The 26,555-nt window shown below is 38.6% G+C and overlaps 1 protein-coding gene across 3 annotated transcripts in view; it reads right to left on the bottom strand.

The window, feature by feature from the left end:
- The window catches only part of LRBA (LPS responsive beige-like anchor protein), a 400,194-nt gene extending 373,909 nt beyond the window's left edge, over positions 1-26,285 (bottom strand). For all 3 annotated transcript variants that reach the window (XM_061350996.1, XM_061350998.1, XM_061350997.1), the window contains exon 1: positions 25,778-26,285. In XM_061350996.1, coding sequence (XP_061206980.1) covers positions 25,778-26,011 — 234 coding nt within the window. In that variant the 5' untranslated portion in view covers positions 26,012-26,285. The remainder of the gene's footprint in view (positions 1-25,777) is intronic.
- Between the last annotated feature and the right edge of the window lie 270 nt (positions 26,286-26,555).

Below are 26,555 nucleotides of genomic sequence, written 5' to 3'. Positions count from 1 at the left end.
TTAAAAGTGGTTTAGGTTCAAAATTTGTAGGTTTATCATATGAGTTCTAGGCCCACATCCTCCTCACTCATACTGGCCATACTTCCACCTGAGCTAATTTTTTCCTGATACCAACACAACAATCTCCAGGATTTCTTTTGTAGTTATCTTCACTCCTTCCATAATCAGGAACTTCCAGTGGCCTGGAGCACTGTAGCATTACTTCATATTAAATGCAACATTCCAAAACTAAATCAGTTCAGTTTTCCCAGATGAAAAGTCAGTAAGAAATGTCCTTGAATTCCTTTCATAGGATTTTTTTTCCTCCACTTGAAATTACCTGACCTAGAACTGGCACAGCTTGCTACAAATAAAAGCTAGAGCATTTCCGCAATGAAGTACCTTTTATTTGAAGAATTAGAAGTATAAAGATATACAAGACTGAAGAAGTGGTAGACAGGAAAACATGGAAGGAAATAAAGGAAGAAACACCAACAAATCTGAAGACATAAAGAAAAAGGAATTATATTTAACGGAGAACAAGCAGAATGAAAAATAGAGGCTTTCAGCTCAGTGAAACACTGAGAAGGCTAAATCTGAAAGGAAATTCCCTAGGCTCCTCAGAAAGAAAAGCTTGCAAGACACGAAAGGTTTCAAGTGAGCAATGCTGGAGTCTGAAGATGAGAAACTAAGACCACTTTTCTGCAGTTACCTCCTGTTTGTATATCTCCCCATTTTCCTCTTCTGCATACACTGGTACTTCCTACTCCTAGCTTCATTCAGCTTTTCCATAAATGTTTTTACAGAAGAAGTCTCCTTTGCATAAGGTTGTTTTCTCAGTGTGAAGTAGGGTTAGAAAATCATTTGTTCTTACCCCCTCTTTTCATCCTTAAATATCTTACCTTCAAACGCCACTCATTCATACACATTAACACAAAACAGCGGTGCTAGACACTTCATTCCAGTTTTCACACAACCAACTCTAGCTTTCATACCCATCTATCTATATTGATAATTCTTTCCTTAGGAGTTCATCTGTGTCAGTTGTGTCCTCTTCCAGGTCTGCCTCCAGCTCTCCCAGGCCATCTGGTTACTACTCTCAAAATACCTGTAAGAACATTCTGAAACAGAATGCAAAATAACATATTTGGCTCCACTGTGCTGCAGCTTGCTCTAAGTATTTCAGTAACCTTACTTCAGAAAGAAGACATTATATTCTCGTCTGTTCATCTTGCTATTTTTCTCACCATCTTGCATCTGAAATTACATAGTACAGTCTTGAAAAACAGCACTGGAGATTCTAGCACTGTGAGCCCAGCTCAAAGAAAAGAGCATCCTCCCTTAGTTAACAGGAGTTTAATGTTTCTCCCAAGGCCCACTGTTTCATGTTGCTTGTTACAGACAGTCTGCGTAAGTCAAAGGGAAAACATAAATCTAACAAAATTCCCACAGAAAGACATTACAGAACAGAACACACTAGTGTGGATTAGCAGTAGAACGTTTTCTACACAGAAAACTTTAATAGATCTTTGAGAAAAACAGAAAGAAATAAAACAGCACAAAAATTATGGATGTTTAAAACCTATTTTTCTATTTTGGCTATTTAGAAATTAATTTTTAAGAAAGAAAAATTAAGAGTTAATCTCTAATTTGTGTAAATTAGGATCAAAGCAATCTTCCCAAAAATAAGCAGGGATTTAAAGACTGTTTTCATGCATACTTCAAAATAGTATAGTAATATGTATTTTGCCAGTTGCTTTGCGTTCTTCTTTCTTTTAGAAATATGTCAATGCTAACCACTGCATCCTTGGTTGTAAATCAGAACTACGCATAGATCTGGTGCTACACAAAAACAAGACTGATGAGCACCATCTCATGGGCATTTCAGGTAACATATTTTGAATAGAAAAAGAACCGTGAGTTCTCCAGGAAATGGATTTATTTTCCAAAATAAATGCAATAAAATTGAATGATACACAAGTACAATTCAAAGTTTCAGATACTTAGAAGTGGAAATACGGCACAAGTTAAGAACTCTTTGAAAAATCAGTCACTGCAAATATATCTGACAGGAATGTTGTCACATCCACACAGAAAGAATTTTAGAAGTATTTAGGCACCCAAGATAAGTATTTTTAAGCAGTTATGTACACACAATTAACCCCACCTCCATCCCAAAGGATCCACTTTCTTGCACAGGGGCTTTAAAATAGAGTTTAAATAATAAGAGCAGCATCAACAGAACTCTTATCCTCCCTTTTAAGGCAGTACACAATTTAAAAAATAATTTTAAAAGCACGATTGCATACTTTCATGTTTGCTTTTTAGCTTTACGATAGGCAATGAGATTCTGATCAATTGATTACATCCATCCCTGCAGATCCTATGATGACAAAAACATGACTCCTTCAAAAGTCTTACAGACCATATTACTTTGAGTACTTGACATTCAACAATACAGTTACTCTGTTACCTGAAATTTTACCCAGTAATAGAATTACCTCAGACAGAACATTCCCTTTCACTTGTCTTCTAGATCAGGTTACAAAGTTACTCCTGTTGTACCACATAACATTTTCATCTTTCTTCAGTTAACTGAAAAGTTTAATACCAAATAAGTATACAGACAGCTATCCTTGTTAAGCACATTTATTATAACTGAAAGTTTGTTCATTACAGTTTCTGTAATGATTTATTGGCAAAATACCTTCTAAGAGTCAGTCACAGTCAAATTGTTTTTACTCCTTTAAGTGCTAGCTTTCAGCAGCCCTGATCATCAAATGAAACTTTTGCTTATCAGATGCCACTAACATACAAAAAACCCACCAAAACAATTTCTGTTAGAATACACAAAGCTGCTCCTGGCAGTGTACTCCACTACAAAAACTCAATTGTTAATCCTAGAGCAACATTGGGTTTTGGAAGTTATAAAACAACATTGTGTGCCTCCCTGTCCTGAACACAGTCTAATCTATCTCTGGGAAAGGCATTAATTAGAACAGCATGGTCTGCACTTGGAAGAGCAAGCCACAACGCTCCAACCAGACACTGTTATTGAGTCACTTGCCTGCAGCGCCTTTGCAATCATTTCACAGCAGCTGGAGGTCAAACCAGATCTAGTATTTCAGACGCAGATCAGAGTGACTCTGTGTAATCCTTCCGAGCAAACCCTACAATGCTTCCTTGGCTTCCTTCCAAAACTCACTGCCGTAATGTCTATGCACAGCCTCCCCAGCACTGAAGCTCAGCCAGCTCCCACTAACTGCGTATTAGTAAATTAGCCAGTCTAGATCCTCTGGAATTGATACAAGGGTGGATAACATTTTATAAATTCCTGTTACCCAATTTGACCTGTCACCATATGAAGCTCTGTGAAACTATAAGGATCAAAACTGGTGCCTTTTCCCAAGCTCACTTAGATCAGAAGTGTATAATCTCTTGATCAGCAGAAATATTCTCAACTAGTTATGATAGTAGCCAAGATGCAGCAACCCACCTGTAGAAATTCACCACAGAAGCAGCTATGTTTGTTCACCAACCCTTCCTACCAACAAGGGTTACCTGCCTGACAACAAGTATTTCAGCTTCATGCCAAGATTCATATTTCACATAGAAAACACTAACACTAGAGCGTGAGATTTTTGTATGAAGCACAACATAACTACCACAGCCAAGACATTTTTCAACACCTTTCTCCTCCTGACCCAATCAGGTCCATACCAGTTCAAATACCAGGTTGCCAGATTCCCCTAACAAAGATGAGAAATTATTGCAAGGCTAAACACACCTGAAGTGAAGTTCCACCCACGTATGTAGTCAACTTTAGCATCTTTGGTTGGGCTTTCATTAGAGCACTGAATTTTCTTCCCTTTGCAATCAAAGTTTATGCACTGTTGAACTAACTGCCACTCAAACTTAAATAAGTGCAGACTTATTGGCAATTGTTCTAAGCTAGCCCCCCTAGTCTGCCTGGGAAGATTTATTATTTACACTTAGCCTGTAGACTAACTGCATGAAAAACTAGTTGGCCTTATGGTTGATGTTATGCAGGAGGACACATGGATCACCTAGTATTACAATCTATACTTGACAGTCTCTCAAGGAAAGTTTTTATTGGCAAGTGTAAATTTTTAAGCTCTGTTCCAAGATAAGCCTTTCAGTATTTGAACCTTAAGAAGAACATGGCTTTTCCCAAACATTTGTAACTTGTTTTTTAACATTTCAGATTTGATTGGTCCACTATCACAACACAACAACTCTTGCCTCATACCTTTTTATTTTAACCACCCCAATTGTGTCACAAAATATTACCCTTCTAAATTGTACCACACTACCTCAATGCTAGTAACTGGGTTTGTTACACAATAGCATAGTTCTCTTGTACTTCTATATAGCATCACTAATGCAAAAAAACACATAAGCATACCTATAGACAGCATATGCATGCAACACTAGAGAATACAACTTGCATCATATTCAGACAAATTTAAATAAAGCTTAAACACCTCTGTAAAGCATACTGTAAGTTTTCACCTTAAAATTTAAACCACAATTCATAAAGTTTGAAAATAAATACTTTCAAGTGTAAATTGTTCTCTCTCAATGCACACGAAGTACATCCTGAATATCTTTTATATACTTCATACCTAACTCAGATTGATCCCTTAATGTAAACACCCTCATTGTGTTTTCCAGATTCAGTTAATAAAAAACCCCAAAGTAAACCTCTCACATCCTCTTACTGGCATTACAGGTGAGCACACAATTTGTATAACAGAACACTTTACTTTTTATAACTGAAAAATGAATCAAGAAATAGAAATACATGTTTTGGCATAGCCACCACATTATTTCAGCTCTATCAATTGCTAACTTAAATACAGCAACAACAAAAAAACAAACAAAAAAAACACAACAAACTAACTTGCCTTTATTTACTCAAACACTTGCAGTTAAGTACAACGAGGTCTTGAAAATTCAGACTTATAAACCCAGTTTTCCTCAATACCCTTGAGATGTTTGGAAAGTAAGGTATTTCCTGCCTAGCAAAGTCTTAATTTTCCTTCCGAAATTTACAATATAGCTGACTTTTTTCCAATTTAGTATTTACTAAGCAAAGCAGATTAACATTTTACCCACATTAAGCCCTCTTCAAGGGAATAAGTCTGTGGAAGCACGTGGGTGCTTCTTGTATAACTACTTAGGCCTCAAATTGCAGCATTCTTATTTAATTTGTTGACATCACTACCTGAATATACTCTGTGAAATTGTAGCATTATACACTTTCTTTCAAAAAATCAGGTTGTTTTGGGGATTTTATAACATATATAAGCTGAAATATTGGGGGGGGGGGGGGGGGAAGCAATTACAAACATTAGGGGGAAACACTGTGACAGTGGATGGAAGATGAAAAGCGAAATAGTACGATTTTCTTCATGTATAATTTTAAAAAGGTGTGGGGTTGTCTGCTTTTTATTTATTATTGGACTCTTTGCAAAGCATTCAGCACAGAATACAACACTTGCTTAAGAAACCATTCTTATTTCAAGATAAGCCTAAAGCTTATTTTATCTTCGTCGCCATTCACCTGTTTTATTTTACATGTAATACTGTCTGGCAACACTTTCACCTAAACACAGCTGGTCAATGACATCTGGAATATGAACAGCTGCCATAATACAAATACAGACACCACTATTCACAATTTGAGAAGTACTTCAGCATAAAGATTTTAACTCTATGTTCCTTCCTTTCTCTCATGCAAATTTCAAGACTAGACAGGAAAGGGCCTTGTGGGACACATTTATGATGAATAAATACTAAATACTAATGAAACATTTAAGGAAACGTTCAGGAACAAAAGTAAAAGTTACAGAAAGAAGAAATTCAAGTTACTTATTTGTAACCTTACCAAAGTGTAAAGCCAGTGCCCACCATACTCTGACAAAATACTGTCAGCTAAAGTTTGTAACCTTTGTACATAGCAATTTTTAGACGAGACAAAAACCAGCTTCCATCGTCTAGATTAATTCTAACAAATAAGCATTTAACTGCAACTCTGACAAAAGAATTTTAGTAACTATGCTACTGTTGTGATTCTACCAACTCAAAAGATCCCTTTTCTAAAATAAGGTAAAGAAAGCTTTAAGAATTCAGAATTACTTTAAACATAATTGCCAACATACTGCATTAATGAATCACAAATATCTTGCTGAATATCACCACCTTTCAAACTGAAAAGGTCATATTAAGCAAGATTCTCCTTTTGATTTAAACATTTCCCATTAAGACAACTAAATAAAGTGCTGAGCACTATACTAATCTCCTGGTTTCTTAAGCAGTCCATGTACTGCTTGCATAAGTTTGGAGCCAATTTAGCTGTTTAACTGGAGAGACTGATACAACTCCTGATGCCACTACAGAATAAACATCACAGTGGTTCTCTCTCCTTCTGTACGTGGGCTCTCCAGGCAAAGAGGAGAGGCTGCAGCGAAGGACAGCTAAAACAGCTAACACAGTCCTCCACTGAGCAGAAATACAGATGAAACAGCAACATTCTCTCAGAGAAAACTTGCCAGTGGCAACCACATCATTGCCAACATAATTCTGCACTGACCGAACCAACAAGGAAAGCAGTGAGTTATGGAAATGGGTTATGGAAAATAAAGCTACAGATAAAACCCTCTTCTTCACAGAAAACTCAGATTACTAAAATACTACATACTAATTTGCTCAGCAACCACTTTTAATTTAACTGACTTTATCTTTTGCATCTACGACACCACTTGAACTGTGATACACACAGAACTCCAGATGGCAATAAATGACTCCGGGTAATAAGAAGAATGCTCTTGTGAGATAATAACATTCAAGAAGTGATAAAATTAGATTTCTTTTTCTTATTATATCCCAGTCTCATTTTTCACTGTGTTTAATATGAAAGTAATTCCAGATTTATACAGCAGCAGCATTTTTAGAACCCCAAAATATATTAGTTTTTATATGACTGACTTCACATAGAAACAACTAGGTTAGCACACACCTTTAAGATCACCTTAAGACTCAAAAACTGAGAAATGTATCAATTTAAGGAACAATTTTAAAGAGTTTGGTGGAGAGACTGGAGTAAATTTCTCTTCTGGTGTCTCCTATTAGTCCAAAAAGTTTTTATTCACTCTGCATAAAAATTTTACTTCTATGAAATAATCCAGTTTTCATATTTCAAAATTTAGCATGCATTTGGTCCATGAATCACCCCTACTAGCATTAATAATTTACAGCAATTCCACATGCACATCCTCATAAATGTAAGATCATCATCCGAGGGAACAAGAGTTCTATTTTTCCCCTCCTCCTCCTCTCCCCCAAATCACAGGCAGCAGTCAAACTATCAGTTTAAGGAATTTTATACATTGGAGTATATAACATAAAAGATTTTGTTTCTATTCTCAAATAACTGTTGGCAGTAGCCATGGCTTTCACCATCTGCAGTGATGGCAGTGACAAAGCTGCACCCTCAGCAAAGCAAGCCAGATATTTCAAATTACAACACATCTGTGCTTCCTTGGATGTCACCTTGCACACTTGGAGCTTGCTGCACAAAACCAGGCAACTTACAGGTTTGTCCACAACTCTGCGTCAGGTAATGTACAGGAATGCCAAAGAGCTTTAGCTGAAAATAATAATACATTTCTGACTTTCGATTTGAAATTTCCATCTTGAGCTCTTCCTCCATTCAAAGCTGCTTCTTCAGTACCTACATTCCATAGATAAAACACAGAAACAATTACCACTGACATTTTTAGGGCCTAGCAAATAGGGCTACCTCAGTATTTTCAACATACTTTGTTTAGTTCTTCTTTATATTGAAAAATAACTACATTTATTTTTACTGCTACCTGTTATTCACCTTTCTGTGTGTGTTAGGTTTTGGTTTGTTTATTTGGTTTTTGGCTGTTTGGTCTTTTCTTATACAAAAGAAAATTTTTGCATTCATAAACCTACTATTATTTGGTTTCCAGCAAGTACTGCACTCAAGTTGTAGGATGAACTGACTTCAGGTTTTAGGTCACCCTGCTTCAGAAACTTGTGTCTGCACAACACAGCCTGTCTCCTGCCTTTACAGAAATGAGCCTCTAGCTATCCACTGCCAGTCTCCAAGAACAGCTTTTGTGCTCATTTCATAACTAAACATTATGCAATGAAGTGCTTGGCAATGAGGTCTCAATATGTAAAGATGCTAAAAATCTTCTCATCCTTCACTGCAGTTAGCAGAAAGTTAACTTTGGGGGAGAAGAGATCGTTTCAACAAAACACAGAAGCTTGTCATCTTTCCAAGAGATTTTAAGGGGAAAAAATAAAAAGAGAAAGAAAAAAGTTACAGAAAAAGTTGTAGCCCCTCAGCCCCAAGTCTACTGGAGAACTTAAATGTTCACAAAATTTCTGCAGTGAGAACTGCTTTTATAAGACAGGTCATAACAATATCCCAGACAACATAGCTTCATAGAATCATAGAATGCTTTGGGTTGGAAAAGACCTTAATATCACCTAGTTCCAACTCCCCTGCCATGGGCAGGGACACCTCACATTAGACCAGGTTGCCCAAGACTCCATTCGATGTGGACAGCAGTAGGACACTGCCAGGCATGGGGCATTCACAACTTCCCTGGGCAACTCATTCCAGTGCCTCACCACCCTCACAGTAAAGAACTTCCTCCTTATATCTAACCTGAACTTCCCTGTTTAAGCTTGAACCCACTACTTCTTGTACTATCACTACAGTCCCTAATGAAGAGTCCCTCCCCAGCATCCCTATAGGACCCCTTCAGATACTGGAAGGCTGCTATGAGGTCTCCACGCAGCCTTCTCTTCTCCAGGCTGAACAGCCACTTTCTCAGCCTGTCTTCATATGGGAGGTGCTCCAGTCCCCTGATCATTCTTGTGGCCTCCTCTGGACTTGCTCCAACAGCTCCATGTCCTTCTTTCATTGAGGACACCAGAATTGTACACAATACTCAAAGTGGAGTTTCATGAGAGCAGAGAGAGGGGCAGGATCACCTCCTTCAACCTGCTGGTCATGCTTCTTTTGATGCAGCCCAGTACACTGTAGAACAATTCACCCTTGTTACAGCTTTCATATCTGTAACTTCATTTCAGGTTTTAGGTCACTGATGATTCAGATAAATAATACTTTTCAAAAGAGCTTAAAAATACCTATGCAGTAAATTACATGCCTTAAAAATTACACTTCCCCACATACACCTTTTTTTAATATAGGGCAGCTACAGAATTTCCATAACAGTGTCCTACTGTGGCTTTTGGGGAATATTATTCTTCTGTTTTTCAAGAGATGACCAATATAGACTCCCAGATTGTCTTAGAACACCAAGTTTATCTCATGTTTTACTTTCTCAATTTCTAGTTTTCCCATTTTATTTCAGCTTTTAATATATTAGTTCTGTCACTCTGGTTTTCTCATTTGACAGTTTCACTTGTTATTTTCTTATTTTTATTCAGGTTTCCACTTTTTGCCATATATTTTGCTCCAGGAATTGGGAAGCACATCTAAATGGCAATCTATATATACTAAGTGCTCTTCAGCGGAAGTTTCATGACTTTATCTAACAGCAGTGGAATCCTGGAATACATCCTGAAATATATTGACAAATTCTCTCATTACCATATGATCAGTAAATTATACCACTTACTTAAAATACAGGGAGAGTAGAAGACAAGGAAAATCAGCCCTTCATGAGGACAGCTTGTTATTCTTTCAGAATGAGGACCCAGTTTCAGCCTTCTAGCTGCCTGCTAGCAGCAATCTACTCTTACAACAGGCTTCACAGCTGAAACAAAAGGCATTCCTTGTAGACAAGGCACAAGAAAGATGAATGCTGCTGTAAATTCTTTATTTCATTCTAGCTTATAAAGGTTGTGTGGTTTTTTTTATTGGCAGAGTCATGTTCTGAGTCACAACAAATACAATTACAGCCTTAATTCAACATCAGCCACCAAATTCAGAAACGTACCAGCACAGTTTATGCTCTCTCAAAAAAAAATAAATAAAAAAAAAAAATCAAGACTGACACTACTCTGCTTGTGACTTCTAATTAGGATAATTTTAATACTACAGTACCTTTTGCAGAAACTCAGGAAGACCAGTTTACTAGGACAGCACATGCAAAAAAGTAAGAAGAATTTTCTCAAAAATCAAATTACTCTTTGTAATACAAATGCACATAACACATAACTGACAACACTTTCAGCTGCCTTCTGAAAGTTGTTTACAAGGAAGGTAGACCAGTTCCTTCTCTCAGGCTTCAAAAATGAAGACGGAAGATGAATATCACCTCATTCACTAAATATTTCAGATTACAAAGATAATTCTATGTCTTCATCCTCACCTAAAAAAGGCATTCGCCCTGCCTAATCAAAATGGCCTTTTTTTTCAGTACTATTTGGAATGACAAAGAACATCAAATGAAAACAGTAGCAGAAGACATACAGAATTTACTATCAGCTCACAGTTTGAACCCTTTAAGTGTCACTGGAGTTACAGTGACAAGTATCCCAGCAGATAACAGGACAAACATCTTGTATCACCAGGATCAGACTATGTATCATGGTAGGCCCTGCCTCCCTCTCTCTTCCCAGGCGTTGAGGCAACTGCAGAAATAAAAAGGAACATTAACAGAGCTACACAGTATCCCATGCAAATGCTGTAACACACCTGAACTGGGTAGGATTTTCTTTCTTCTTTTTAAAGACAAAAGGAGCTCAGGCTTCACAGAAAAACACAATGCAAGAATAATGAGGAAGCTCTAGAGTCAGATATTAAAACAGTCTTAATGCCCCTTGTTTTCTAAGCAGGAAGCACAGTATAACCTGTTGTGCCAAGAATTGGGAAGCCCAAAACAATTATCCTCCTCTTCTAGCTCCCAATTCCATTTCCTAGGTGCCTAACAGCATGCAGCAGAAAACACACATTTGCTGCTGCTTTGAAAGCAGCAAGAGCCTGTTACAAGAGTTTATCTGAACAAAGGCTGAACTGAACCCACATGCCTCTGGAGCACAGTATCATATACAGGCTGCAAAAAATGAGTGGAACTTCAGAGAAAATACCTGAAGATTGTTTAAAATGGAATGCATCAGGTAATCTTAACATACAAATCACTGACTCTCAAGAGCAACTTTTCAATTATTTTAATATCTTTTCTAGTTTTCATTTTAAAACCCTGAAATTCCACCTTGAGGAACCAAACTGTCTCTTTCTCATTTTCAAAGCTTAATCCTTAAGGTCTGTAATTCAACCCAAGTGATGCAGTCCAGTAGAAGATGCCTGTCATGGTTTGACTCCAGCTGGCAATCAAATACCATGCAGCTGCTCATTCACACCACCCCCACCCCCTGGGTGGGATGGTGAGGCGAATCGGAAGAATGTAAAACCTGCAGGTGGAGATAAGAACAGTTTAATAATTGAAATGCACTAAAATATAATAATAATAGAAATAGCAACAACAATAGGGAACAAAAAAGAGAGAGAAGGAAGAATAAAATTTAGGAAACCCAAATGACACACAATTGTTCACCACCCACTGTTGGGTGTCCAACCCATCCCCGAGCAGCTAAAAGCCCCTCACCGCCAAATCCCCTCCAGGTTCTACGCTGAACATGACATTCTATGGTATGGAATACTCCTTTGGCTAATACGGGTCACCTGTCCTGCTGTGCTACTTTCCAGCTACTTGTGCCCCTCCTCACTGGCAGAGCTTGAGAGACTGGAATGTCCTTGACTTCGAGTAAGCACTACTTAGCAACTAAAATACCAGTGTGTTATCAACATTATTCTCACACGAAATCCAAACCACAGCACTGCACCAGCTACTACGAAGAAAACTAATTCCATCCCAGCCAAAAACAGGACAATGCCATTGACTTACATCTGGACCTGTTCACAGGGAGAAGAAAACAGACATCAGCTTTACGAATGTTTCTGCTTAATAGTTTATTTATGAACTCAAAAGCTTTTGAAGCTGAAGTTTCTCATTGCCAAGGCTGAACCTACATTGTGGGTTGTAAGAACAAATATTATAAAAATGCAAAGACAGAACTTCTCATTGAACTATGTTGCCATTAGCACAAAGGAGCAATTGTGAAATACCTCTAGATGAAGCAGCACAAAAAACATAGCCCCAAAGGTATCTTCCAACAGCAGTGACTGCTGCATGCAGCTGCTTTGAGGTATTTTACTTAGCACCACCTGTCCAAAATTATCACCATCTTCAGTTCTGCCAATTCTCTGCAGTCGTACACATGAACATTTACAAAGCAGGTAGCTTCCGCACAGTAGAAGTCGCCTTTTCTAGTCCTTCACTGACTGTTTCATGTATCCTTATGGTCTTTTCTATAGAAAAACCTTGACCTCCATTCCTCTTCCTAGAAAAATTAAATTCAACTAAATGTGCCATATCAGTCATGATCACCTACCTGGAGCAAGAAAGACTTGATTCAGTCAGCAGAAACTTAGTTGGATGAAAGCGAAAGAGCCCAATATGACTCTTAGGGGCTCTGTTGTTTTAACAGCAAATAAAAATACACTTTATTCTCTTTGCTTTTATACTACCCATCTTTGATATGGAAATCATTCAAGCAAGAGGCATAAATATATCTCAAAGAGGAATATGCTACTTCATAATACCAAATGCAGTGACTGTGTAAATACCTCACTGGTTTACAGCACCAGAAGAAGGAACACCACCATACAGAGATCATGACTACAGCATTACAGTGAGCAAAATACTGCCTGAAGGCAAAAACCAACCCAAACCCACACTTGGGTAACTAATATTTAATTAATATAGTTACTACATCCATCATGTTTTCTTTGACACCACAGTTAATTTATCAGAGATACTTAGCTTGCATGCTGGTAATGGGAAATAGTTCCTCTCGGCCAAACTACTAACTTTTTTATGCAAAGGCAACTTTGCTTTCAAAATTCTGGATTAAGTTTGAGGTTCAGGCATCTTTTAATACAGGAATTTGCACATAAAATTACTGCAGTTGAGAAATCCTTTACTCTGCTTTGATTCCATCATTACAGTCATCAATACCTGTTTCAAGAATCCCTAAGTGTTTTCAAGCACTTTTTCCAATGCACAGTAAGGTCACTGGCAAACCAACCCATTTAGAGCTATCCTTTGATAAACAAAACTCCTAGAGAGAGCTGACAAACAGAATTCTAACTATGTCTCTAGCCTCATATATGTAAACAATAAATCTATAGAAAATACTAAAGCTGATTCTTAAAAGCTGTGAAATTGAGTCCTCAACTGGAAGAACAGGATAATTAAGCATGTAGTTCGCCTCCTTCCCCACAGTTACCTTTAACAGGAAACTGAAACATCAAGATCACTTCTAACACAGTGGTACATAAGACAAAAGCACTGCCAGCCCACAGAAGACATACAGTAAGCGTATTCCAAAACTGAAGAGCTATTCCACAAAGCAGGTGTCATGCACGCCAGCAAATGGTCATTAAGTCTCTGTCTGACTAGTCCTATTACCAGTAATATGCAACATTACTACACTGAAATGCACAGAAATACCCCATGCAGGATAATATTGGGCTTCAGCTACTAGAGTAGGAAATCTAGTAGGAATGAGTCATAAATTTCTCATTAAACCCTACATGTCAGTTAGCAACTGACTAATATACAGTGTCCCACTACAGAATAAACAGAAACACAGATATTAATGTGTGTCAGTGAGAGATGAGTCAAAATCCACTGAAATAGTTTTCCCTCTCCCTGCCTCAAAATCCAGGTTTAGCTTAAATATCTGGCACCCTTGTGTACTTCAAAGTGATATTTCCCCTCTCCCCCTGAAGAATCGCAGAATGGTCTGGGTTGGAAGGGTGTGAAGGATCATCAAAAGATCATCTAGTTCCAACCCTCTACCACAGGCAGAGACACCTTCCACTACAGCAGGTTGCTCCAAGCCCCACCCAACCTGGCCTTGAACACTGCCAGGCATGGGGCAGCCACAGCTTCCCTAGGCAACCTGTTCCAGTGCCTCACCACCCTCACAGTAAAGAATTTCTTCCTCATGTCTAAATTAAATCTATCCTCTTTCCATTTAAAACCATTACCCCCTTAACACTACACTCCCTGATAAAGAGTCACTCTCCACCTTTCCTGTAGGTCCCCTTAAGGTATTGAAATGATGCTATTAAGGTCTCTATAGAGCCTATTCTTCTCCAGGCTTTTTAAAAATGGGGAAAAAACTGTCCAGTCAGTAGGAACTTCACCAGTCTGCCACTTTTCTAATATGATCAACAGTGACAAGACCACAACATTTAGGCAGTCAGAGTTTATTTTCAAAAGTTTGGATTTGAAACAAATACTTTCTGATCAAGTTTTGCTACAGCACACTTAAGGTGTTCAAAGTAAACTGTTCATTTGTGATGTTATTTTAAGACAATTTCTTTGGGCAGTTAGGTTGCTCCTCTACCTCTACCTCTGTTCACATGACTGGAATTGAAAGAGACCCCAACAATTCTGGACATCTAATTAAAAAACCCTACGGACATATTCATCTTCAAAGTGCTAAGAACAACAGCAAAGGCATCAGGATTAAGACTTAAGCTAGCTCTTAATTAAAACTTCAGTTCCTCACTCCCTAACTTTCACTTTGTATCTGGTTTTCCAGGCTTCCCAATTTGCCACACAAAACCTACCTAAGGGAAAACTTTGACAAGTTTCCTTGTTACAGTCAGCCCCATCACGTGAAATATATAAACATTATTTTTCCCCTTTGGGGGAAGGGAGGGAGAGACAATACATGACATTAATTTGTACCTAGAAGTTGACACTGATTTGTACCTAGAAGTTTTACATGTCTTTTTTTCATCTTGCTCATCATGGTTTCTCTCAAGACAGAACACAGAAATACCAAGCATACTCCTAAAGCAAGATCTACTTAGAAATAGTGGTACCACTTTTCTGCAAAATGACAGTACTATCCAGAAGCAAGAAACCCAAGTTTCTGTCACCTAAATCCTAACTTTTTGAAATATGTATAACCAACTCTGGTGAACTTTCAATCACAAGACAAACCCCTCCACCTGAAGATAATTCACCTTCGAGGAAGGAAATAGGGATTCTGTACACCATAAAAAGAACTTGACTAATATGTGTGCAGGAAGTCCACTGACTTCCAGCTTCAAACCTTTTCTGTCATATATGAGTGACTGGAGAATGTTATTCAAACACCTTAAACACTAGGTCTGAGACTTGTTTCTTTCTGTGCCTTCTCTTCATACCCATGAAACTGGCATGCAAGCCTAGCCTTTGCAAAAGAGGTGTTAGAAATGTTCCCTTACAAGTCACTTATGACACTATCACTATGTGTACCTGACAAATGGCAATTTGAATCTCTTCCTGCTAAAGATAGAAATCAGGGTGACTTTCATTTCCTGCATAGGTGAGACTGTACTAAGCCAGCAGTATTCCCAAAAAACAATATACATTTCACTTCAAAAGCAGCATATAGGAAGGGCACAAGTATTCAATGTCAGGTGTCAGATAAGTCTTGGAATAAACATCTCCCCAAAGGCAAGTCCCCTGCCAATCACCTGATCCACAGCAGCTGCAGTGTGCAGTGGCACTCGCAGGTCCCCAGCCCACTACAGAACCCAGCAAGTGCTCCAGACTTGCTTTTGCAGCCCCAGATAAAGGCAGCAAGTACCAGGTCTCTGGGAGATGCAGCAGGAGCACAGAAAGGACAAAACACTGTCCTGTTGTAAGGCTAAACAGTACATAATCTAGCACGGCCCTTTTCACAGAGCTCTACTGTTGAATTGGGCACCACTGCTACATTACATAAGGAAATCTGAAGCATTAAGAACATCAGAGCTTCAGAAGGTGACCCTTGCCTGTAGATTACAAACTGGACAGAGAATATTTTGCAATCCCACCTGAAATATACACTCCAGCATTTTAGTGTTCTCCCATTCTATAATATCAGCAATACATTAAACATACATAGCTCCCCATCTCACGCTGGCTATTGCAAAATGCATTCTAAAAATGCAGGCACAGTTACTTGGTCTCATATTTCATATCAGATACTAAAAGTCAGGCTCTGTGGCACCTAGATTATACACTGGAACAAAATCCTACATTATAACTAAGCTCGCATTAGAGAGAGAGTTAAAAAAAAAAAAAAAGAAAGCTTGCAAGTTCTTTTCAGTCAAGTTCACAACCAAAACTAGAGACAAATCACATGCTTAGTTTCAACAAAAGCATTAGCAGGAGGCAGATGCTGACTGGACTGATAGTTTCCATTTGCTTATTTAAGTCATGCACCATTACCAGCATTACTCATTTGGCTCCCATTCTGCCCCTGACTGCATTGTTTTAAGGCTTATCAGCAATTCTACCTCTGTTGGCCATTTTTTTTTTAACTTATGTCTATAATTGCACATAAAGAACCTGGAGGGAAGGAAGAGTTAAGACCTTGATTCCAAGGTCTGCCAAAATCATTAATAATCCTGCAAAAAACAACTGTCCTTAGGGACAGAAATTGTAATCCCAAGAAATACAAGCAGCATAATTTTAAGACTTCACTAATAATGGACTACTAAAACTTAAAAGCTGCAGGATCTGCAAAGCCTTTATTCAGCAATTTTACAGCAACAAGGTTTACCTTATTCTACCTCCTGACCTACTCCCATCCCAGTTGTATTTGGGAAAGCAACCAGTACAATTCCCACCCAAACCTGCACAGTTTGATAAAGGAAGCAATTTGTGAGAGATTTATCAAGCAAACATTCAGCATCTTGGACTCCATAATCATATCCTTCCTGGTCCACTAGGTTCTTTTGCTGCTCTTTTAGAAGAGAAATTGCTCTCCCGCTGGAGTGACCATCTTGCCTGCTGTTTACTGGTGCTTCCAGCCTACCAGCATCCCCAGAAGAGAGAATAAGCAAGCTACACATCACCCTATGCACTGACAAAGTTATCGTTTTACAGGGCTAGTCCACTCTAAAACTAGAAATCTGGAATAAGTGGAGCAAATAGAACAGACTTCATTTCAGTAGTTTATTTCCGTAACTTGTGTCCACACCACGAAGAGCAACTGCTGATGGCAAAGAGAGGAGTGAGATGGGGAGGGAAGGCAGGGATCTGACACAAATACAAATAACACACTTCCACAGATCAGATGAGTCCAAAGTAGTTACTCTGGTTTTGATTTTCATTTTCAAAGGAACACTAACCCAGTAGCTCTTTAAGTGTTGTTTTCTTCAGATGCATCAACAGAACAGGTTTTTCCCAGAACAACTCAGTTTGAGCTGAACAAAAAATAATCCGTATTTACCGCACAATGCATGTGAATTTTTTTTGCTAGATGTATGTAGAATACAAAATCATCAACAGAACTATTCATATGCAGACTGCAGTAAGGAGATTTGCAGCTCAAACTCACAGAGCACTTCACAGGAGGCAACAGGGCACATCCTATTCCCACTAGCTATTCTCATTTAAATATTACCTCAAGGCAGCTATTAACAAGAAAATCATGCCTGGGACATAGCTGCTCCCAGCTCCACAGTTATTACTAGAGGTGCGACGGGAGGCATTAGGTTTTCTTCTTCACAGATTACTTTCTATTTAGAAACTATTTATGCCTACTCCTGAAGCTTTGGAATCTAAAGCATTGTAGCAATGCAAACTCTTCACAAATTATAACAAGCTTCCAGTATCAGCACAAAGACTACAGTGTCTCAGGGAAAGGTACAATTGCAGTCATGCAGCATCACTATTTAGCGAATTTGATTACAGCAGTTATGCAAAGATGCATCTCGATTGCTATCTGCTCTAAATATGGAGCATACTGGAAACTAGTCTCCACTGGCCACTTGTGGTATTAAAGAAAGCAGATGGCAACAGTATCCTGCTTTATGCAAATCAATCGGAACCCTCAGATTCCTGGCAAATAGCCAGAGCTCCCAAAGTCTGAAGGTTTCCCAGAGGAAAAAAAAAAAAATAAAAATGACCAAACCAGTTTTAGACAGGTAATAATATGCTCTAGTATGGTACAAGGTCTAACAGAAAAATCCAGAATCAGTTAAAGCAGAATCATAATCTAAATTAGGACATTAGTAATTAGGTCAAGCTAATAGCAAAAACCATCATGCAAATGTTATGACGAGGCCAGCGAGACCTCCAGGGGCTGTGGAAGACAGTGGAATGGCAGAAAGTTAGCTAACTGCAATTAGTGATTATGAAGAAAAACTTCTTCCAGATTGACCCATTTAAAATAAATAGAAGTTCTTTAAAAAGATATGCATAAATTTAATGCATGCAAGACTGAATTTGACAGAAAAGGTTCTTAAAGGGCTTTATACACAGAAGCAGCAAAGGTAGCGAACAGCTATTTCTCATCCAATGACTAAACTGTAAAGTGTATTTAATCTGTGGCACAGATTAAAGCTTCCTCCTTAAGGTTTATACAGAACTTCATGACCACATAAAGACAGAAGCTATAAATGGGTTAAGTTGCCAACTTATCTAGTAAAAATGATACCCAAAAGTCAAAAGACCATGCCAAGTGGGATACAGTCAGAATGACTACAGCTTCCCCAATAGGTGGCAAAACAAATATATGGATAGTGAAAGAAATCACACAGAAATGTCATCTTTATCTTTCATTTTATCTGTCATTTATCTTTCTTTTAACACCAAAGAAATCATATTTGATGATTTTTCAGAAGACTGGGACTTCTCAGCAAGCTTCAGCATCTAAATGCTGTACCAAACAAACACTGCCTTAAGAAAGAACTAAGCAAATACCTCTGATTTTCCTCAACCTCTAGTATTCATCCAATACAGCCACTTCGAAAAAAAAACCTTCTCTTTACTCACACTCCTCTTGAATCTGCACACTTCGGTTCATCCCTCGAATAATCTCTTCCAACAGACATGAATAGCTACCTATTTTTATCTCACTCGGCAATGTCCAGCCTTTGTAGCAACCTTGACATGCCATCCACCTATTTCTCCTAATTTCATTCTATTCCCTAATCCACAAATGCTCTTCCTGAGCCAGTACATATGGCCACTACATTACAGTGCTATCTCCACTACTGGGTCAGGCCAATGGTCTGTCTCACCCAGTATTGTCTGACAGAGGTGATACAAAATACTACTGAGAGAGCACACAGCAACCACAATAGATACCTGACTCCCTCTTCTGTGTTAGAGGACACCAACTAGAAAAATTTGTCATTGACCTGATCAATTCCCCTCTAACAGAGAATTCCAAAGTATGCTGTGAACACATTTTAAACAGGTTTACTTGTAGAATGGACTGCTAATTAAAAATTGCATTTAATCAAATATTGCATTATTAAGATATTATATATGGAAATGCCTTGTTCAGCCTTGCTTTTTTATATTTATTTTAGGTTTGTGCAGAGCTACTAATGGCAGTATAGGATGCCAACACTCCTGGAAAACACAGAGTGCGTGTCATTCACAGGCTTTCACAGGCACTTAAAACTTCGCATTTGTCATGAGAAGCTATAAAAATTGACCAGTTAGAGGAAGAGTGAGAAAACCTGAACATTTTCCTGTGGTCTTAAGGTTTTGCCCTCAATATATTGCCGTCCTACACTGTGTCTTAAGTTGCAGTCACAGATGTGAGCTGATATCACAGCCAAGTTAAATCAGCTCCTCTTCAGATTCTAGACAATTTTCTTCTAAATTGTCAGCATGCCTAATTCAAGACTGCCATTACCACTTCACTTGCTACATTCCATGACTTTCTCAGCTGACAACAAAGTTTCCCTAAATTCCTACACTTAACTATGCAGGATGATATTTCCATTAACTACAAAGTTGCATCAATACCTAAGAAAAACCCACTACACATCACTTCAATGCGAAGTGTATTCAGAACTACTCAGAATACATTCTAACAAGACAGAGGTCTGTAATTCTTAAGTGGAGAGTGACTCCCATTACTCAAGAATTTTGAGCTAGGTAACGTCTGACTAAATGAGGCCGAGAGATATCTTTCACCAGCTAAATATACCAAAATCATCTTTTACTGTTACCAGATCCCAAATTATGGGTCCATGAAGACAACTTGGAATCAAGGACCCTAAATCAATTTATCAAACTGGGCATAAACCTCCCATTGCAAAAGGGCCAGAAAAAAGTAAGTTTGCATCTATTTTTGAAAAAGAACATTAAGGCTTGAGATTTGAAAGCATTTTGCTGAATTCCATTAATTCACCAAGAGTAAAACCATGCATGCCCACCAAGAAAACTGACTGTCCGAGTTACTGTCATTTTAAGAAAACCTACAAGGTTGACCCAGCTAAAGTTACAGCTTTCCCTTATCACTGTAAATGGGCAGAAGTGACTGAACTAGGGTAACTGTAGTCAAAGGTATACTTACTGGGAACATACTAGGGAAGACTGCCTGTATTAGGAAACACACAATATTTAGTGATGTTCTAGAAAGCATTTGGTTACTTTTACTTGTCAACAGTGTTGATATGTTTATATAAAAAATAAATCCTAGCATTCTCTAAAAACCATACTGTGAGGTAATAAAAACCAATTCATTGTTATGAAGACATCTACAGTGCATTTCTACTACTGTAATACATTTAATTCTATTACCATTAGCCTCAGGGGTTTTCTGTGTGAAGTACATGCAAAAAAAGTGAACAAGATGAAAAAAGGGGAATTTCTACTTCACAACATCCATTGTAGCAATGTTTCAGTGGCATTCATACCAAATTAGAAACCTGTTTTAGCAGCAGGTAATGCTATTAGCTTTCAATATGAATAATGATGAAGAGTTTATAGTGCAGAAACCATAGAAATGGAGACATGACAAAAAGAGCAGAGGGCATATAAGCAGAAGGCAAACAAGTGGCAGTCCTGATATTTATCTCAGATTTCTTCTATAAAACAAGCCAAGTGCGCTGGAGGAAGAAGGTCACTTGCACGGAAAAACAAAGAAAGTAAACAGTAAGAATTTTTAAAAGTTACATTGATTTTTGCTTGTGATTTTAGAAAATCTGGCAGAAGTGGGAAAGGTGACAAATGAAGCTTATACAGTAATTTTAGTCTCAGATCCTTAGCTCCTGTTATTTCTTTTCCAAAGGTGATAAAAGCCTAAGATTTCTATCTCATTTGCACTTTGTCACTAGGTTACCCTTGCCGAGGACCTCATAATCCATGAGCAGAATCAGAAGCAACAGCACATTCTCCTCACCAGAGAGAGAGCATTAAAAAAAAAAAAAAAGTCTCTGTAACACAGACTGAGGAAAAAGCCCAAACAAACAAGAAAGCCCAAATAACAGAATGATATTACAGCTATTAGAACAATTAGAAGTGCTAAAGCTTTTTCAAATAAAATTGGCTTAGAGCAAGGCCTGGCATTTCTTTAAAGAAGTGCAGAAATTCTAGACTACCTGTTGTCTCTCTACAGTAGTTGATTTGAGACCTGAGTAAATTCTGGCACGAAGTGTCCAAACTGAATGATATCACCACCACCACAAAGACAATAGTTATACAGTCATCTGCTTGAAGCATAGCAGAATTTTGCCAGAATATCCATTTCCCACCAGAAGCCTAATGAAGCAGCACAGATAACCACTGTACATACAACGTTCATTATGAACTCTCACTTGCCACTGACAGCCCTTTACCTACTGACAGACAAGGATATCCAGTGACCTAGGTTTTATATATAAACAAGAAACTTACAATAACTTGGTAACAAGACAACACTGACATATGATGCAAGACAAGCTTGTTTAGAACAACGTAGAGCAGAAGCTCCATCCAGAATTTTTATCCAGCAAGGATTTTCTCCTGTATTTACAATGCAGGTTGCATAGCCTTCAGAACAGAATTTATTCTCTACACCTGAAAACATCAGATCCAAAAATCTTGACATAACCAGCATAGTACTGTAACTAACTTATAAATATGTGTTTTAAAGTTTTGCCACTTGCCAAATAATTTCTACTACTCTGTCTGAAAGTTTCTTCATTAGTTGGAGCAACTTGTTTTTTTGTTGTACCATGAAAAAAAACATAGCTGTCTTAAGTTAGTAACAGATCCCACTGTAAGTAATTAATTTTTCCATTCTATCATCTTCTACCAGGAGATTTTTTTTCATTTTAATAAACTAAGAGGGGCAGGGAGGAGGGAGCAGATATGAGGTAATGAACAGGAATAGACCTGATTTGTATACAAAGGAAATTCAAGGCGTTACTGCTGCCCAAAGTCAATTCCAAGTATAATTCACAATACATGAGCAATATATACCAATATTATAGCTTACTGTCAGAAAAGTAACAAAACAGATTAATACTTTAACAGGAATGTGCTTGTAAAGTTTTTGACAGAATAATACACTTCATTAAAGCTAGTATTTTCCTCTTCAATTTTAAGAAATGATGAAATACACAAAAACATACCTAACATGGGCCTGAAAACTAGGTTCTCAGAGAATACCAACCAAAACAAAGCAGATCAATTTGAATATTTCTAAGAGCAGAATTTCCAAAGACAACAAATGAGACAAAACTCAAGGTTTGGGTGCATGCTACAAAGGAGCTCACTGAGCACTCTCTTATACTGGTGGACAGAAAAAATGTTATAGGTGCTTCTCAGGTCCAAGATTCAACACTGCTGGACTGAACAAGTTATTTACTCAAGTAATCAGAACTACAGAACATGAAATTCTTTAATAAGAACCTGCAATTCTTTAATAAGCAGCAAGTCAATTACTTTGCACTTCGTGTTTTAACCTTCTGAGCCTTTCACATATAGATCAGGGCCGTCTCTTAAATACTTGAAGATGAGGAACGTCAGGACAGTGCTTCTTTTAACTCTCCATCACACAGAGAAATTCACTATCAACTCCATCTTGTACAAGCTTCAAAAGCATAATTAAAAGCAACACATTTGCTTAAGAAATAAAGATTTAGGTCAGCTAACCTCCCTTTTTAAAAAATAAACTGCAGTTTGAAGGTGGCTATGCTATGAAGAACAGGTATGTAAAAGCACCTTTTGACACAGACTTGCCCAGCCCTACTTCCACTCTGGTCTAAAGACATCTCACCTTAGTGACCAAAAAATCCCTCAAATACTGTGCATTTCCTCCTTTCAACGTATAAGAAGAAAGATGGCTGATTTCGGCTAACACTGCTGAGGCAGTGCACTTATGAGTCACCAGAGTGAAACCCAACAGGAGGGGATATGTTAGGCCTAACCCCATTTTCATACCCCCAACTGAACCTGTACACGAGTAAACTCATTCTGAAAGCTACTGGGAAACAATGGACCAGAAAAGCCATAGCCAAGATTACTTCATCACATAAAAGGTAAATCTTCTCTGGATACATGCACAGAAAAGTACACCATTGCTAATCAACACTTCACATGCCTAACCTGTGATCTGTGCGATTTCAGAGGTATTAGCAAAATGAAGAGGTCACAGCTAATGCCTGAGTGGAGGCAGAAATCAGTGACAGACGGATCAGGATTGCTTTGTAGTAAGGCCACATTTCCCAGAAAGCTATATTAAAAGGTCAGCTTAAATTTTTTTACAAAAAAAAGAAAAAAGAAATAAGAAAAAAGAAAAAAAAAAGAAAAAAGAAAAAATAAGCTTTCTGGAACAAAAACTATTAATTTTTTGGCTGGTTTGATTTTAAGCATCTCAGTTTTATTAAAACCACATAACATCAAGATACCTTCTCTTTCCAAATTAAGTCACTCATAGTTGATATGTTTTCCCAGATATGTTTTCAAGAGAAACCAAGGGACCAACTTTCTTTGATATCGATCAAAAATTTGGATATTGTTCTCACATAATCCAGGTAAAGTACCCCTATTAACAAACTATTTGTTGTTTCACGATTGCTATTAACTGACTACTTTTGCTGTGATCAAAATAATGCAGTGCTGGACATGAACTTTAGACTCCCACATCTTAGGCAGGTGTGCTGGAACAGTTGGGGAGTCTTCTCAAAGAGGTCAGGGATGTTATTTCACTTGCAGAAAAAGTAAAAACAGTTTCAAAAACTTCCAGGGCCAGAGAGTCTCTTCTACTTTTATTTGGGAAATTAAGATCCAGGAGAGTGCAGTCCACAGGTCAAGTCCTCCAGACCTCTTAAAGCCAAACCCAAGGATTCTACATAACAAGCTGAATTTTTGTTCATCTCTTACCCAAGATGGAGCAGAAAGGGAATCCCAGAATCAAGGAGCTTTCACATTTTTAATTACTCTGCTGAGCCTCCTTCCACTGCTGCCATAAAACACCCCTCCAGCACACTACTCAAAAGACCATGCTAGAAATAAAGTAAAATTTGACATGCTCATGAACAATTTCCCCTCACACAAGTATCCTAAATCGTAAACTATTTACCAGAATCTCCTTTTGAACTTCAGGTCAAGTATCTGAGGGTTTTGTCAAGGACAATTGTCAAGTGGACTCTAAGTAACCTAACTCACTTCCTCATACTTGAAGCATTCAGGAAACCTCTGATCTGCTCTTCATTTCTACCATTACTGCAGTCCCTCTGCACTGAGACTTTTACCCATACTATTTAGAGAATTACTTTCTGCTAATATGAAAATATTCAAAAATAAAACATTTATCATAGCCCAAGAAGATAACATCAAAAGCATTAAACAGACACAGCATGCAAATATTTAGTGACCAATGAAATCTGCACATGGCAAAGACTACTACTAACAAAATAGCTGAAATGCAAAGACTGGTTAAAAAATGGTATGCCTTTTGTGTCAACTTTCCCTGTTACCGAGCTTTACACTACTGCATGCTCTCACTTCCTGGTTTGTCAGGAACCACAAGGTTTTAAAGTCAAAGGTGCTCACTAAAAGGAAGAAGGAGGAACCATGAGTATTTTTAGAGATTTTTTGAGATCTCTGATAAAAGCAGAGTTCCTTTGGAAGCTTTTCTTTGTAAACAGTTTCTCTCCTAATATTTGGTGTCCTACAGCAAGCAAACATCAACAACTAGCCTAATTGCTTTAAGTGTGGCCCAAGAAGCTCAACAGTATATACTATGCTCACAACTTCAACAGTAAAAGTTGTATCCTCATTTTTCAGGGAGATCTAGTCATGAAGTATTAAATACATCCATACAGTATTAAAAAACAGCACCTAATTCATTTAATAAAAAAGGACACTGAAATCGCATTCTACTGTTCCCAACAAGCAGAGTAAGAAAATCATTTGCATGAACTGCTCCCTCACACCCCCACTCCCTGCTCACAGAACATGAAAGTTCTACCTACTTCCAGGGCAAACGGGAAGCTAAAAAGGAAGCAAACAATTCATGGGAAAAGTTGTTTGGCTTTAAAAAGTAATGTGTGTTTGTTTATTTTGATGACAGCTTGAGTTACTAAATCAATAGTTAGCTTTCTTGTTCAGTACACCTGTTGAATGTTTAAACATAACAATAAGCTTCTCAGTTGCATATAAAGCAACAATTTTTCTGAGGTAGACTAAGGAGGATGCTGTTTAGGGCTGTTTCAAGTTTAAATGTCTATATAAAGGTCCAGATGCTTTATCTTCAGCATTTGCCATCCATAACTAAAGAGAACCTAGATTAAATCTAGTGTGGTGAAAGTAAACATGTAAAAATATACTGACATGAAAAAAACATCAGAAAAGCACAGGATTCTTTTGTGCATATAAGGTGCTCTTCTCTCTCCTCTCCAAAACAGCAATCAACTTACCAGGTTAAACACAGTTTCGACCAAATCTCTGTTGGACACTTCACCAACTTCCACCAGTCCTGTCAGCACAGCAAATTTCATCTTGATACCTCGGATGGGGACTCCCGGATTCAAAGGCTGCAGCAAACTTGCTCCTTCAGTAGCATTTCCTTCTTTCCCCGCTCCTCCTCCACTACCACCTCCTCCTCCATCATCACCTGTTGGCTGAATAACTTGTTTGTCTTCACTCGCCATGGCTAGCTCCCTTCAGGTTACGACTTGAAACGCCACCGGCACACACTCGCCACTCCGGGAAGGGGCGACTCGGGCTCCCAGGAATGCAACCGGCGGCCCACTCTTCCTCTTCAGCTCCGGCTCCTGAGGAACCCGCGTCCGGCGGGGGGGGCGGGCGGGCAGGCAGGAACGGAGGGAGGACGCGCCCTCGGACTCCCGGCTGTCTCCCTCAGCAGGAGGCGTCTGTACACAGCCCTGTGCCCTCACGCAGGTTTACAGCCCTGAAGGACAACCCGAGATACTGCTCAGCTCGCGGCGAGCCCGGCGCTCCCCTTTCTCCCGGGGGTCCCGCCCCCGGCCAGCAGCTCCGTCCCCTGCCCCGCACCGAGCAGGCGGCAGCGGCGGCCGCCTCAGGAGCTCACGCCTGTCCCCGCAGCCCCGCCGCACGGTGAGAGCCGGGCGCCGAGCGCGGCCGTGAGGGGCTTAATTTTCATTAATTTTTTGCAAAGGCACACACGCTCCTCCTTCCCGCCCGGCTCCCTGTCTGCCGCTTGCCCGGTTCCCG

The sequence above is a fragment of the Neopsephotus bourkii genome, unplaced genomic scaffold, assembly GCF_033783945.1.
Source record: "Neopsephotus bourkii isolate Nb327-2 ecotype Australia unplaced genomic scaffold, CSIRO-AGI_Nbou_v1 NB_547, whole genome shotgun sequence".
Classification (NCBI taxonomy): domain Eukaryota; kingdom Metazoa; phylum Chordata; class Aves; order Psittaciformes; family Psittacidae; genus Neopsephotus; species Neopsephotus bourkii.
Note: the sequence above shows the minus strand (reverse complement) of the source record. Positions and strands in the feature narration are given on the sequence as shown.